This window comes from Wyeomyia smithii, chromosome 3 (assembly GCF_029784165.1).
Source record: "Wyeomyia smithii strain HCP4-BCI-WySm-NY-G18 chromosome 3, ASM2978416v1, whole genome shotgun sequence".
Lineage (NCBI taxonomy): Eukaryota > Metazoa > Arthropoda > Insecta > Diptera > Culicidae > Wyeomyia > Wyeomyia smithii.
Window position 1 is genome coordinate 216,773,463 of NC_073696.1, and position 15,318 is coordinate 216,788,780.

The following is a 15,318-nucleotide window of genomic DNA, read 5'->3' on the forward strand; positions in this document are numbered from 1 at the left end:
GCTGCTTCTGTTGGATAAAAAACCAAAATCTTTTAGTTTTATTACGAGTGCGGTATGTACTGTAGTATGTACTTATATACGAAATGATAGTATGTAGGTACTTATAGCAACTTGGAGTTGTATTTTCGGGATAAACTTGACTAATTGGAAGGAACATTTGCATCTTTTTGAAAAATGAAACAAAAACCTGTCGAAACACCCATTTTTGGGTTGGCATGTAGTAGAAAACAGTAAACCACACTGAATAAAGTAAAGAATACTTTGAGCCCAGTATGTTTTAAAGGTCTTGAATGATACAGCGATGTTCACACATAACACGGTTGTAGACCTTTTCAATCTTAATGAATTTCACGCGTCAGCCGCAGAAACAACATCAAAAGCGTGAACATATTCATGCATTAAATACATCTTAGATTTTAATCTCCTAACAATATTTGTGCTCACTAAATTTACTTATCAAAATTAATGTGTTGCAGAATTAGAATTTTGGTTTTCAAATAATATCTTAATTTACAAACATATATAGTTTCCGATGTTACTAGCGTTTCCAAAAACATAACCATTTATTTTATTTCAACATCATACCACAAGCGGTACAAAAATCTATAATCAGTTTTCTTTTTTCGGCAGTATTTTGATGATTAATTAATCAATTTATGGAAATATTTTTAATCAAATTATTTTATTAAAAAGCTGAAAAATAATTCAATTTTTGCACCCCTCAGATGATTGATGCCTTCAAGCACTACTGAAATATTATTCAACTTGCAAGCAGTGCCGCCAGATTCACAGAATAACTCATACTTAACCGATAGTTCAAAACCAATAATGATGACTGTCTTTTGTATCAGATGACGTTTACTGTCGAAACAAATCTTGCAAAATCAGAGATTATCCCGCCTGGTCACCAAACATATATAATGTATGCGTGTAGCACACACTATTGAAAATTTTGTACAAGAACCGTTTTTATTTAATTTTAGTATAGCTCATTTTGTTCACTTTTCCCGCATCTGAGTACACTTGCACAAAGAAGAAAACCACCAATACTGCCAGTCAAATATTGTCAACAATGGTTTGTTTTGATACTCGTTCTGCTGATTCATCGCTTTTAAAGGTGTAATATTCATCTTCTACTGTTAGGAACAACCACCAACGTGCACTGTCAAAAAACTCCATTTTTCGTTAAAAACTGAACATACACACTTAGATTTTATTGCCGAGAACTCGACAGCTGATAAATTCAGCGTAATGTTCTACAAGTTTTTGGCAGAACTTTCCAGTACTTCGGCAAACAAAATGTCAATACATGCTGTAAATCGAAATATTTGCTGAATGTTCGTCAAAATATATTGCTGACATTTGTTGAAACTTAAGCTTTACTAGAGTGGTTCGCAAACACTGTATGTAAAGAAAAGGTGTACCCACAAAATCGAAAACGAAATTAGTGATGTACTTATGTTTGGAAACATTTATTTTTGTTGAATTAAAGCTGTAAAACCCAAACAATAATCTTCCAGTTTTCAAAAAAAAAAAAAAATGTGAGCAACACTGCTCTTGTACGATCAACGTCAAAAGGCAAGTATAAGGGCATATTCAGCGGTGGTGCAAATCGATGTTTTGTTCTATTTTTTTTTTTTTTTTGAACAAACCGCTATTGCAAATTTTGTTTAATAGGTACCAGATCTAAACTGGAGTGATATTGCGCATCTCGTTTCGAGTAACTCGTACAAAAATAAATGATCACTGATGAGCGTTATGTTAGGTTAGAAAATAGAAAAACTCGTTCGAAACGAGCTGCACAATGTCACTTCTAAAATATTTTAAAACTCGTATACATTTTGATCTATTTTTGTCACTTTTTGATCTAGAATTGAAACAAATCGTTCTAAAATCCTTTGCACGCTACCACTAATTGCAGGTGGGTGAAATGTCATAATTTAATTGAAAATTACATCTTAAGCTATTTCCATATAAGCGTTTTGCGAGTGATGTGGGATAAACAAAACAAAGATTTTTCACATCAATTCACAATTCATTTTTGTGTTTTTTCCATTTTTTATCCCATTTTTTTGTGTTTGCAACCATCAGCCACTAGGTAGCCAAATACGTTGGCTATCTAGCCTTCGTTAACCGCACAAATTGTAGTGGGACTACCAAGAACGATCAGTCTCAAGAGGCCAAAAAAGTGTTCCCCGAAGACACTGAACTGAAAACGTCAAAATGCAGGCTTGTTACAATATTCTCAAAAACGAACCCAAGTTAAAAGAACTGAAATATTCGACGAGATTGATGAAACGAAAACGGAAGACAATTATCTACGCGAACAAATATTTTCCGCTTACCGTCGAAGCCCTACTTGCAGCAGAAATTTGTCGATTATACTAATCCATCCTGAAAAATGTCACTGGCGTTTGGCTTAAACCATCAAATCCATTAAGTCTTGTGGATATAAAGTGTCTTTCCAAAGTGATCGCTTAATGTACGTGAAAATTATAGAAGTTCTGTTTGTTGAATATTGAGTGCTTTTTATACCAAGTCTCATGAGAAACTAATAGCGTGGAGTATTGAATCATTCGCAGGGTGTCTGCGGTTTAAAACAACAAAATATACACACCAGTGCGGAGAACGCAAAGTTGATCTATATTAGTTGGTTCTTTTTAGGTTTCGCTGGTTTGGTTTAAAATAGTTTATTTGACACGGCACGATACAATTTATGTTTAACTGAGCCAAGTAAATTTTTTTTTATTTCTAAATTAGCAGGGAAAAGAGGGAGGCACATTTTTTATATCTCGCGGCCGACTACGAGCTAGTGGGGATTTAAGATGAGAGAAGGGGAGTTACAATTTTGATTTTAACTATATTGAGTTACAGGATTTATTTATTTGTACATTGCTAAGCAGTGATGTTCCAGTTGAGCAGTTTTGGTCTGAGGTGTCTGCGTGAACATGAAGATGCCGAGTCTTCGATTTAGTGTCTCCAGCATGGTTTATCATTTTCATTCAGTTTATAACGGGAATTGTAATCTAACAAATAGATAAGAAAAATCAAATTTTAATTCCAGCATTTTTTATAAACCCGTATAGCTGTGTCATGTACTGGAGATCACCGCTTCCCAGAATGTCTCTAACGGGTACGTACGGTTGTTTTCCTCGGGCCCGAAGGGAATCTATAAGCTCGGACCTAACACCACAGTATTCGGTACACGACCAAACAACATGCTCGATGTCATGGTAGCCATCGCCACAAACGCAGTGATTACTGTCTACAAGCCCTATACGAAAGAGATGCGTGTTTAACGTATAGTGATTGGACATAAGTCTGGACATCACGCGAATGAAGTCCCGACCTACATCCAACCCCTTGAACCATGCTTTCGTCGATACCTTAGGAAAAATGGAATGTAGCCACCGTCCCAGTTCATCTGAGTTCCATGATAATTGCCAACTGTTGAGTGTTCTCTGACGCAAAATGCTATAAAATTCATCATAAGCAATTGGTCTTACATAAATATCACCATCAATAGCACCCACTTAAAGCACTTCACAGGGTAGGGTTATGGGTAGGGTTTCGATGATCCCAAGGGAGTACTGAATAGCAGCAAGTTCTGCGGTGTACACGGAAGCAGGAGCATCGAGTTTGTAGGAGGCGGTAAAATTTTCGTGGAAAACACCGAAGCCAGTGGACTCATCTAGAGTAGATCCGTCAGTGTAAAACCTTTTATCATAACTAACATGTTTAAACTTATTGGAAAAAATCTTAGGGATCTCTCGTGGTCGCAAGAATATAGCATTGTCAGAAGTACCTAAAAGTGCGACATTGGAGGAAACGTATGAAGAAGGGTTAATATCTTGAGCCATATAGTCAAAATATAAAGTCATAAATCTGGCTTGAGATTGAAGGTCGACCAACCTCTCGGAATTTTCAATTACTAATGGGTTCATAACTATGCATCGGATTAGCAACCGGTAAGAGAGATTCCAAAAGCGATGTTTCAACGGAAGAATACGCGCTAGCACTTCAAGACTCATCGTATGGGTTGACTGCATGCAGCCTAAGGCAATACGCAAACAGCGATATTGTATTCGCTCCAGTTTGATCAAATGTGTGTTTGCTGCGGAGCGGAAGCAGAAACACCCGTACTCAATTACAGACAATATCGTTGTTTGGTGAAGCCTCAGAAGGTCTGCTGGGTGAGCACCCCACCAGGTTCCGGTAATCGTACGAAGAAAATTAATCCTCTGTTGGCATTTTCGTGTTAGATACCTAATATGACAAGCCCAGGTGCATTTAGAGTCGACCAGACTCCGAGATATTTAGCGACTAAAACCTGAGAGATCGTTTTACCCGTTAGTAGGAGCTGCAGCTGAGCTGGGTTATGCTTCCTAGAAAAAACGACCAGCTCAGTTTTTTCCGGAGAGAATTCGATACCCAGCTTAAGAGCCCATTCAGACAAATTGTCTAAGGTATCTTGCAATGGTCCTTGCAGATCGCTAGCCTCGCTACCAGTAATGGATACAACGCTATCGTCTGCAAGTCCCCTTAGCGTGCATGAATTTGCAAGACATTCATCGATGTCATTGACGTAAAAATTATATAAGAGAGGACTTAAACATGAGCCCTGGGGAAGGCCCATGTAACTTATTCGGGAAGTTGTCGAATCGCCATGTGAGAAATACATATGCTTTTCTGACAACAAATTGAGCAAAAAGTTATTCAAATTTGGTGAAAGTCCCTGCGAATGAAGTTTCTCGGTTAAAACTTCTACAGAGACAGAGTCAAAAGCCCCCTTAATATCCAAGAACGCAGAAGCCATTTGCTCTTTTCGAGCAAATGCGAGTTGAATTTCAGTAGAAAGCAACGCTAGGCAATCGTTCGTTCCTTTGCCCCGGTGAAAGCCAAATTGAGTATCTGAAAGTAAACCGTTTGTTTCGACCCATTTGTCTAACCGTTAGAGGAGAAGATCGGTTGTCGTCGTACAGCGACCCCCATAGCGAATAGAGAGTTAAAATCTCCCAATTTTAAAAAAGGCGCAGGAAGCAACTCTGCTATATCAGTGAGTTGCCTTTGTTCAATCCGCGCGGACGGAGGGATATATATCGAAGCAAGGCATAGGTCTTTTCCATTCATATTCGTTTGAATGGCAACGACTTCAATATTTGAGATCGAGGGGAGGTCGATTCTAAAAAAAAGAATAGCACTTTTTGATCCCTAAACGTACCCCTCCTCCGTGTGAGTCTCGATCTCGACGAATTATGTTGAAATCGTGGGAATTAAGTTGATCGTTTGAATTGAGAAAAGTTTCACAGAGCGCAAACGCGTCACAATTGTGTGTGTTTATCAAATGAGAAAATAAATCGAATTTGGGGATGATACTTCTGCAATTCCACTGTAATACAGTGATAAAATTCCTAACCTCTTTCGACGTATTAGTCATCGAAAGATATGATAGCTGAAATGAGGGGCCAAGTTGCTGCAAGTTGCTTCAAAAAGGTTTTCACTGTGGGGAGGAGGGCAAGAAGAATATTTTGAAGGGGATCTGGTATGTTGAACGTTTTAAATATCCAATCCACAATATCAGAGAAGTTTATAAACCCTGTTTCTTTTTTATTTTCTGATTGAGCAAAGGGTGCACGAGGGGTTTTTGGTGCCCCAGGAAGCGGTGGGTACTCCTGGTTTGAATTGAAATTAAAACCGGGAGGTACTTGCTTCGGTTTTTTTCACTACTTCCTTTTTGTGTTGGCTTAATGGTCATTCCGCTAGGGGTTATCTTACGACCTTTGCGAGAAAGATTAGGAGAGTTAAGCATTCTCCTCTTCCTAGATCCTTCTGGCATGGCATAAGAACACCCTTCGACGGGATCGTCAGGTGTACCCTCATCGGTTGGCAAAAAGGAAAAGATGTTTCCTGTCGAGGGTGGCTCAGCCCTCTTAAGCATTTCTGCAAAAGAGCGCTTTGATCGTTCCTTGAGGGAACGCTTAATTTTTTCCTCGCGCTGTTTGTACGCGGGACACGCCGAAAGGTCATGCCGAGTTCCTTCACAGTAAAGACATTTTTCAGTAACCTCACTGCAAGCGGTCCCAGCATGATTGCCTCCGCACTTGCTGCAGCGTGCCTTGTTGCAGCAGTAGGTGGCTGTATGACCTAACTGCTTGCATTTTTGGCAATGCATGACCCGCGGTACGAACAGGCGTACAGGCAGACGAACCCTGTCCATAGAGATGTAGTTCGGCAGTGCTGATCCGGCGAATGTTACACGAAAGGAATCCGAAGGGAGGAATTTCTTCTTCCCTTCTTCGATGGATACTGAATGCAATTGCTTGACATCCAGTATCTTTACATTTTGAATCAGGGGGTTCTTGAAACAGCCAACCCCGTGACGCAAAATGTCATCGACCGTGAGGTTTCCTTCGGTAACCACACCGTCGATCTCCACGTCCTTGGCAGGGATGTACACGCGGTACTCTCTCGTGAAGAGCTCGTAGCTAGCAATTGCATTCGCTTGCTTCAAGCTACTCACGACAACTCGCAGTTTGTTCGGTCTAACCTTAATAATTTCGGTTACGTCCGAAAACTGTTTTGTCAGGTCCTTGCCGATTGGTATTATATTAAGAGGCTTCTTAATGGTCCTGAAAAACACTATGAACGGACCTTTCGAAGCATCTGGGTAAGCTTTCACCTGTATTTCAGGTACCCTTGGTACAGGGCTAGGTAGCGGGGATGGTACAGGGGAAGGCAGGGGGAACTGCAGGGGAGATTTCAATCTCTTCCCCATTTGTTTCCACATCCAGGAATAGTTCCATCTGGTTCTTGTCCATTTTTGCGGGAGCGTTACGCTCTACCGCACACAAACGATAATTATCCGAATATACGGGGGATCAAATAATTGGTATTAAATAAAAAAAAACAATTTTTCAAGTTAAGATGGATCAAATGAAAAAAAAAGACAATCGTATTGGGGACGAAAAATTATAATAATAATTATAATAATAATAATAATAATAATAACAATTATTATTATAATGATAATAAAAATAAAATTTATAATTATAAAGCGAATACTTCACCGAACGTCTAGGTCTTTTGCCTACACGACCTGATGGCTGCTAGTTGGATCAATCAGGAAGAGTGGCTCAGCAAAACAAACAATGCCGACATCGAATGATCCCGTTTTGTGTTGTATCCAATGGTCTTATTTGCGCGCGGCCTTGTAGATGAGACTTGCAGTTGAATCCGCTCACTCGGCCGTATGGAGATCCGTGCTGCTAGCGGGGTACCAGCGGTGCGAGGAAATGTTTTTGCTGCTATGATTCCAGCTGTGTGACCGGACCGGCCACTGGCAGGGTAGCCTGCCAGTGCGCAAAAGATGCTTCTGCTGATAAACTGCCGGCTATTGTTGTCGCACAGGGCACTGCACAAGAACGAACCGATAAAACAATACCCGTCGAACGACAACTCGTGTGCCGTATTGTTATATTTCGAATCAACCGGAGTAAAACAATTTGCGTCTGTTGGAAACGAAAGCAATACAACGGGTTTTGCTGGTTAAATCTAGTATAAAGTTGTTACAAAAATAGACCGCTGAAGATGCTCTAACAAGAACAAGTGCTGCGTGTGAGTGTTTTTTGTCACAATTCAAATTGACAGATCGATGCCCCGTTATACTAGTTATACCACTTTCATAGGTTGAAAAAGGGGCCAGTTTTTGAATCAATTTTTGTTAGCAGTTCCCCCAATGTGCTGTTTCTTTAGGGTTGTGGATGTCTTTGTCAATTCATGTAGCAAATGAACAGACTTTTGTCAAGTTTTTGGCTAATAGCTTGGTTATCTGCTGGTTAGGTTTCTGATAGTACTCAAGGCAGTTGATTCCATATTTCGTGACCGCTTGACGGAGGGATAGTTTTTTTTCTATGTAACATTCTTGCAGCTTGCGTCAAACAAAGTGAATTCGGTTCTTTTGTACGTTTTTGTACCTTTTTGTTTGTGAGTCCTGGCCAATAATTCTACAATGATTACATTTCTTAAAACTGCTTGTTTTTGTGTAAAAGTATTCGCATAAGCGTAAGCGTGAGCGTTGTTTCTATTCACCTCTCAAATTTGCGTACCGGGAGTTTCCCATGAAACATAAGTGAAAGCTTGATAAGTTTCTTACGGCAATCCTCAAATTCACTATGAAAACTTAAAATGCTTCACTACTGACCCAGTACAGCACAGGATTCCATAGGTAAAGTTTTTTGGCACTCATAAACGCATGAGTCTCCATTTTGTATTTTTTTTTGACAAACTGATAGTAGTTCTCCTAACCCAAAAATGGGTTTGGAGGACTTGTTTACTACTGAACTATCCGAGAAAATTCTTTTACATGATTTTTTAGTGTTATCAAAGATTTGTAATAACATTTTTCAAGCTCAGAAGTTTTGTTTCTATTCACCCCGTTTTACAGTACAAGATACTCGATTATTTTCAAAGCTGGTGAGTGCAGTGATTTTTTTGCGAGTTCAATTTTTCCTGTGTTTTCTACAGGCATGGACCGTATGGAGTTCTATTACCCTAAAAAGACAACCTTATTTGGCGTTAAATTGATGCATGAATTTCAAATTATTTAAAAAGTAATTTTCAATTATTATTTAATAATGAGTGATCATTTCGGTGTTAACACATCGATCGATAACAAATACCTCAATTCAGTTTTTTGAAAAACGAAACCGGATTCGCACTATTTGAAAAAGAAGAGGGTACTGTCACTAAAAGCGAGGAATCAAATTGACGCAGGCTATCTTTTTAGGGATAAACAACTTTTCTTTTTGCACCAAAAGACTAATTCTAGAAAGCAAAATACAATTATATAGAGCGCAGTCGACATTATATGAAACACTGTCACAAATGTGTGAATGTTAAATAGCTCAAATTTGACTCGGTGTTTTTTTTTAAAACAGCTTTTTATAAATGTTATAACTTGGTTTTTGCACGTTTTTTCAAGAAGGGGGTCTCATCGAAGCTGCGTTTTTTTCAGGGGGGGGGTTGAGTATGGGGAGGGGGCTATGAAAATCATGAAAAAAATGCTACGTCATTTTAGTATGCTCTCTAACAAGTTATGCAAATCATGTCATTCTTGGTAATTTCACATCATGCCTTTTGATAACTTATCATGAACAGTTTGATTATGCTCTTCAACATTAGCTTGAAAATTATCATACGAAAAGCCCTCGGATAAATGAACTCACCTGAATTCTCACATACTTTTTAGCTTCGTAAACGAAGTTTTACCATTTAGAAATTAAAACGTGAAAAGAATATAACTAATATCACCCATCATCCTGATGGCATTATCTACTATCATATAAGAAGTTTTCATGTTTTTGCGGTTTCTTTGCATTCTGACAAGCAAAACCAGCTGAACTTATGCAAACAGTGGTTTTTAGCTGAACTTTGTATTATACTACGCTCCATTCATTTATGCAGCAAGGTTTTCATCAAACCATCCACAAAAGAAGCAAATCCGAGGAAAAACACCCCAAGATCATGTCTTAAGCAGTTAGTTTTTACTTCTTTTGTGAGTTTTCGCAAAGTGCGTTTTTTTGTGCCGGAGAGTTCGGATGACACTTTTTCGGTTAGTATGTCGCACTGCGGTTTCTTGATGATGAATAATTTTCTTTTTTTCGTTTTTCTCCACAATTTGCCTTCCTAACCTCCGTAGTCGAGTAAAAGCTAAAATTTCCCTCCTAAATAGAGCTGAGCATGCCTCAATAGCCGTTTTTCTTGCATGAGACGAAAAAGAATGGAAATGTGAATTTGACGTATGCTTCAATTAAGTTAAAAAATATGCCTGGGAAAACATATAATTTATTTCTGCAACTAACTGAAATGTGAGTAAAAACCAGTATGCTAAGACCAAAAAGTGAGTGGTTAATTAGTGATACGTATAAATGCCCTCCATTGGCAGGGAAACATTTCATGGTGCTCCGTGCTCAAACTAGGTTTTCTATTGTTATTGAATGATATTCTTGGTTGTTTTCCAGAAAGCCACCAGATTTTATTCAATTAGTGTAAATCTATGTGCTCTCCCAGCTGGTCTCGAGGTACGATGCTGGCTTAACAAGCCAGTCGTCGTATAATCGAGTCTCGGCTCGGGAGAGACTGTCAGTGTCAGTAGGATCGTAGCGCTAGCCCCGCAATTGTTCTGTACACTCAACAGTTGGCTGCGAAGTCTGTGTATAATAAACAGAAGGTCGAGTGCCGATACGGAATGTAGCACCAAGGCTTTGCTTTTTTTATGTCAAAATAATAGCGCTGGTACCAGTCATGATGTTTAATGAACGGGTAACAACAAAAGAAGTAATAATATTCTTCGGAAGCTGTCTTGCCTCGAGCCATTATCTTCCAGTAAAGCTTGTCGTGTTAGCCTGACAAACGATGTAAAACAAAATATTCTGCTATACAGTTACGAAGTAAGCAACGGTGAAGGAAATGCTTTCAAAATAGAGAAAATAAACTTGCCTGTACGAAGTGTATATGGCAGACATAGCCGGAGTTAGGGGGTCCCAGAGGGGCCATGGCCACATTCTGAGAGCACCCTCAAAACTTTACTTTTCATGATTGGTAACGTAACGTACGTACGTAGAATTCAAAATCCAGAAAAAATCTTGACATTTTAAAATAACTGAAATTCTTACAGAACTGACGCAGTCGCCCTTCCTTCTTTTAACTTATGTTTTTGTATGACTTCTCCCTTAATAAAATTTTACTAACTGAAAAAAAAAAAAGCTTTCATAATTTGTATGGCCCCCAGGCCTACACAACCCCTAACCTGGCAATAACGAAAAAAATGGCTGTGCAGGCAACGATTTGAAATTCAATTTTTTAAATATGTTCAACGGAAAATTCTATGGTTCAATATAACAAACCAAACTTTTTGCAAAACATTCCCTGAGAAAAAGTTTTAGCATGCTCACTCAACGCTTTAATTTGCACACAATTATTCTTCAAGTACAACTAGGAATAATTGTTATTTGTTTTTTTTTTATTTGTTATACTAAGAGAATGATCTTTAAATTTTCAAGTCAGTGAAATAGAAGAAATGACAGACCATGATAATGCATTCATAGGTAAGCACATACTCGATTTAAATTATCTTTTGTTTGCGATTCCATCATCTGTGTGACCACGCTTAGTTGGAAAAATTTGGATGCTAATATTGGTCCCTGTATATTAGTTACGACGCCCCGGGATAACGTGATAGCGGACCACCCAGGGCGCACCTCTATGGAAGACAAAGGATACAGCATGCGCGAACCGTTGAACATAGAATAAAGCGCCGTGCGTAGATTCGCACGATCGGCGCCCGAGAGTGCGATAAAGGCAAGCAAGAGGACTTGCTTGACAGGCTTTGCGCAACTGCCAAAACGAGTCCGCGGGGTGACGCATGCAGGATCGCAATGGCCAAGACTAAAGGTATGTTGGCGCCTGCAGAGCGATTACTAGCGATACTGGAGCGTATCATCGAGGGACTCTTCTACTCCATGAGCAGATTACTTGGCATTCAGCGGACGAGTCTCACGTCCGAGGTTCGAAAAGTGCTTCCCATTCACCGCAGGAGTACGGCAAGGTTTCATCCTGGGTCCGGTGTTGTGAAATGTCATGTACGACGGAATATTGAAGCTGAAGTTCCCTGCAGGGGTTGTGATCGTCGGTTTTGCATACGACATAACGCTGGAAGTCCACGGCGAGTCGATCGGAGGGGTCAGTGGTCCAAAGCTTTGGGTACTAATAGTTATCGTGGTGAACTAGAAAGTAACTACAAGCTCATGTGCCTGAGGGTTGTGAGAGCGCGTCGTACAGTTTCGTACGACGCAATTCGCGGCTTGTCCGGCATGATGCTTAGCAGTATCAGTAGAGTGCTTCGATCAGCGGCAGCGGTAATGGTCCAGTTCCGCGAAGGGTAGATGGACTTATTACGGACGTATCCGGATGAATCGGGAGGCACCATGCAGAATTGAACTTCCACCTGACACAGCTCTTGTCAGGCCAGCCAGGCTGCTTCAGGCAGTATTTACACAGGTTCTAGCACACAAGGTCCCCCATGTGTCCCGAGTGCGTGGATGTGGAGGAGACCGCTGATCATGTCTTCCTCGTATGCCCTCGCTTTGCGCGTTCAAGGAGCGACATGATGATAATGAGCGGGCCAAACACTGATCTGGATAACATAGTTCGGAAACTGTGTGAAGACCCAGTTACCTAGAGTGCGGTCTGTGCAGCCGTCTCTCAGATAGTCTTACAGTGATAACGTATGTGACGGGTCAACCACCCGTGGTAGCTAACTGCCAGTCTCCAGGTGGTTAATCAAATACGTAATACGTAATACCTAACCATTGTTCTGGGAAAACAAGGGCTGGAGACTGGAGGGGCTTTAGTGGGCTCGGTTAAATTCAATCCCACTCCCTGAGCTAACTTCTCATGTGTCTGTCTGTTGATTTCCGCGCCTCCTAATGAATTAAAAAGACTGGTTAATATTCTAATAGAACTTCCGCTTACGTTGGCTCAGGACAGCTAATCGAGCTCCTTTTGTTCACGATCCACGAATGTTGGTTTTGTCGTTTCGTGCCTTCTCTTGATCTTGTTCTCGCTAGTTGACTTGCCTAAGTATACCGTCCAAGTCCGGTTCTTCTCATTTATTGCAACCTCGCATTCCGCATCATAACAATCATTTCATAAATCATCATCAAAAACGATGAGACATTGCACTTCATCACGTCTGGCTGACAGCGACTCCAAACATATAAGTTGACATCTATCAGGGTTAGGGGAAGCCCGACTGGGTAGTTCCAAGGAAGTGACCGTAACGCAAATCGTACAAATTTCTTCTGCACGCGCTTAACAGCGAGGTTTTGTCCTAGGCAGTGTGGAAACCAAACAGGCGAGGCATACTCCAGAATGCTGCGAACTGACGTGCAATAAAGTGACTTTATAGCAAAAATGTCCGTGAACTCAGAAGCGTGACGACGAATAAACCCAAGTACAGAAAAACTTTGGCAGTCATAATTCCGATATGGTCATTGAAGTTGAGCTCTTCGTCAATGGTCACACCGAGATCGCAGATAGACGAGACACGTTAGAGCGCTTCAGTTTCTATACTGTACTGGTGATGAACTGGATTAGCAGAGCGAGTAAAAGATATAATTTTGCATTTCGTACTGTTGGCACGCATACCATTATCATCACACCAAATCAGTAGGATGTTGATGTCTTCCTGAAGGGCAGTGTGGTCATCCGTAGACGCAACTGCCCGAAATATCTTCAGGTCGTCGGCGAAACAGAGTTTGAACGAGGATATGAGCAGATACAGATCATTCACGTAGATGTTGAATAACAGCGGTTCAAGAACACTACCTTGGGGCACGCCAGACGTGACGTGATGGGGATGTTGTAGTTGTAGAATCGGCCTTCCATTCTTAACATACACAACCTGTCGCTGATCACTTGCCACTTGATCACACGATTCTGCATCCTGCCCAGCACTATTTAGCCGGTATCCTGCTCGTTGGTGATACCGCTTTATTGGAAAAAAATTCCCCAAGGCCTGGCATAAAAGATATTGTACAAAAAGTTCGTCTTCATCTTTATTTAGCGTACGGCAAGCCCTGTTGATTGGAATACTGAGTAGGATACCAATAAACAATCCTTTCAAAACAAAACTAGAGTTTAATTTAGTATTCAAGGTTCTAATGCACACACTGGCTTTACGTGGTCCTGAGTCATATCATGTCCTACCATCGCAGTGTGGTATTCTGTCTTGCTTTCTGTACAAATAAATCCGCTTACAGTCAATTGCATTCCGAAATAGATGATATGTTTTTGGATCTCCCCTGTAGCGAATTCTGTGGTGGGTTTATGAATGATAACGTTTCAAAGTTCAAGTTTCAACAACAGTAGTATGGCATTCAATTATTTCTGATACCTGTGACCTACTAAACATTGTCTATTCATAGGGACGATTGGGATTAACCAGCATGCCGAAAGCATAACGAAAGCTCATTTCGGACAACAGTTGAGCTACATTAATGAAATGCTTGCTTCATCCTACATTTGCTGCTTTCATCCTGATCGGTAAAACCAATCCAATAAATATGTAAATTGAGCTATTATGTTTCTGAGTAATCATATCAAAGCTGATTGTGGAATTAATAAACAAGACATAAGTTATGTATATTGCTATAATACCATGTAGGGTGTTTTTCTACCATAACAACTGACCCTCACGAAATGGAGAGTTAAAAAGGGTTGCGTCGATACCTTTTATACAAATACAGCAAATTGTGCAGAACTATAAACAGGCCAAAAATAATTAATAAATTTCCTACGAAATGCGTTTCTCAGCCACTTTCCGATAGCAACTGCAGTAATCTCAACAAATATTTGCATTTATTCTGCAGATTCTCATCGAACCGAACCTGATGGAGCGGCAGCAGGTCCTCAAGGTTCCCATCACGCTCGGTACTTACCCGTTCAAGCGGGACGACCAGGATCTGCACGAATGGGTGGAAAACTATGTCCGCTATCCTGCCACGCTGCCCGTTGCCCGGCCCGCCCCAGCGCCGGCGTCCTACGGTGCCAAGTCGGAACACGGATAGAGAAACTCAATTTCAGGATTAATTATATTGCACTGAGTTTATGATTGAATTTCGCTTCCGCGCGTAGGCACACCGTAGAAGCCGGAGCCGGCCGTTCACCGTTGGAAACAATTAGTAACAGAAATTAAAACAGACAACACTGCGTGCTGCAAGAGTGATACTAACCAAATAACCCGGCAACTGATATCGTTCGCGCGATGATGAAGCAACGTTGCGTTAGATACTTTTAATAAATTTAATTTCGAACTTATCTCTGCTGCTACCGTTGCGGGCCATATCCTTACTGTGCTTAACTAAAACTGCCAGCTCTCGATGGAATGTACGAGGGTTCCTTCATTGAGGAGAGTGCTGACATCGCAGTGGCACCACTGCAAGTGTAACAAGCCTTGCCTCCTTCTGAGCATAAAAGAATATCTGTGAATTCCGAGCCAGGTTGGCAATTGAAATGTTGCTGTTTGTTTTTTTTTTTGCTGCATCCGAAAGCCATGTGAGGATATGGATAAAACGGTTGAACACGAAATTAACCCCCCCACTGTTGCTTGCGGTGAGCCGCATGTTTTCCCGAATGACACTAATAATGTGACAAGTGGAAAGACAGAATGCATAGTAATTAAGTGTTTCAACAAAGTTTCAACATGAAATAACTATATATACACTCTTTTATATAGATGCTTCATCAAAGAAGCAAAAA

General features: G+C 40.4%; 1 protein-coding gene across 1 annotated transcript in view; it reads left to right on the top strand.

The window, feature by feature from the left end:
- The window catches only part of LOC129732158 (arrestin domain-containing protein 4-like), a 41,785-nt gene extending 26,712 nt beyond the window's left edge, over positions 1–15,073 (top strand). The window contains exon 5 of the mRNA XM_055692718.1: positions 14,430–15,073. Within this exon, the coding sequence (XP_055548693.1) occupies positions 14,430–14,627 (198 nt within the window). The 3' untranslated portion in view covers positions 14,628–15,073. The remainder of the gene's footprint in view (positions 1–14,429) is intronic.
- Positions 15,074–15,318: the final 245 nt, after the last annotated feature.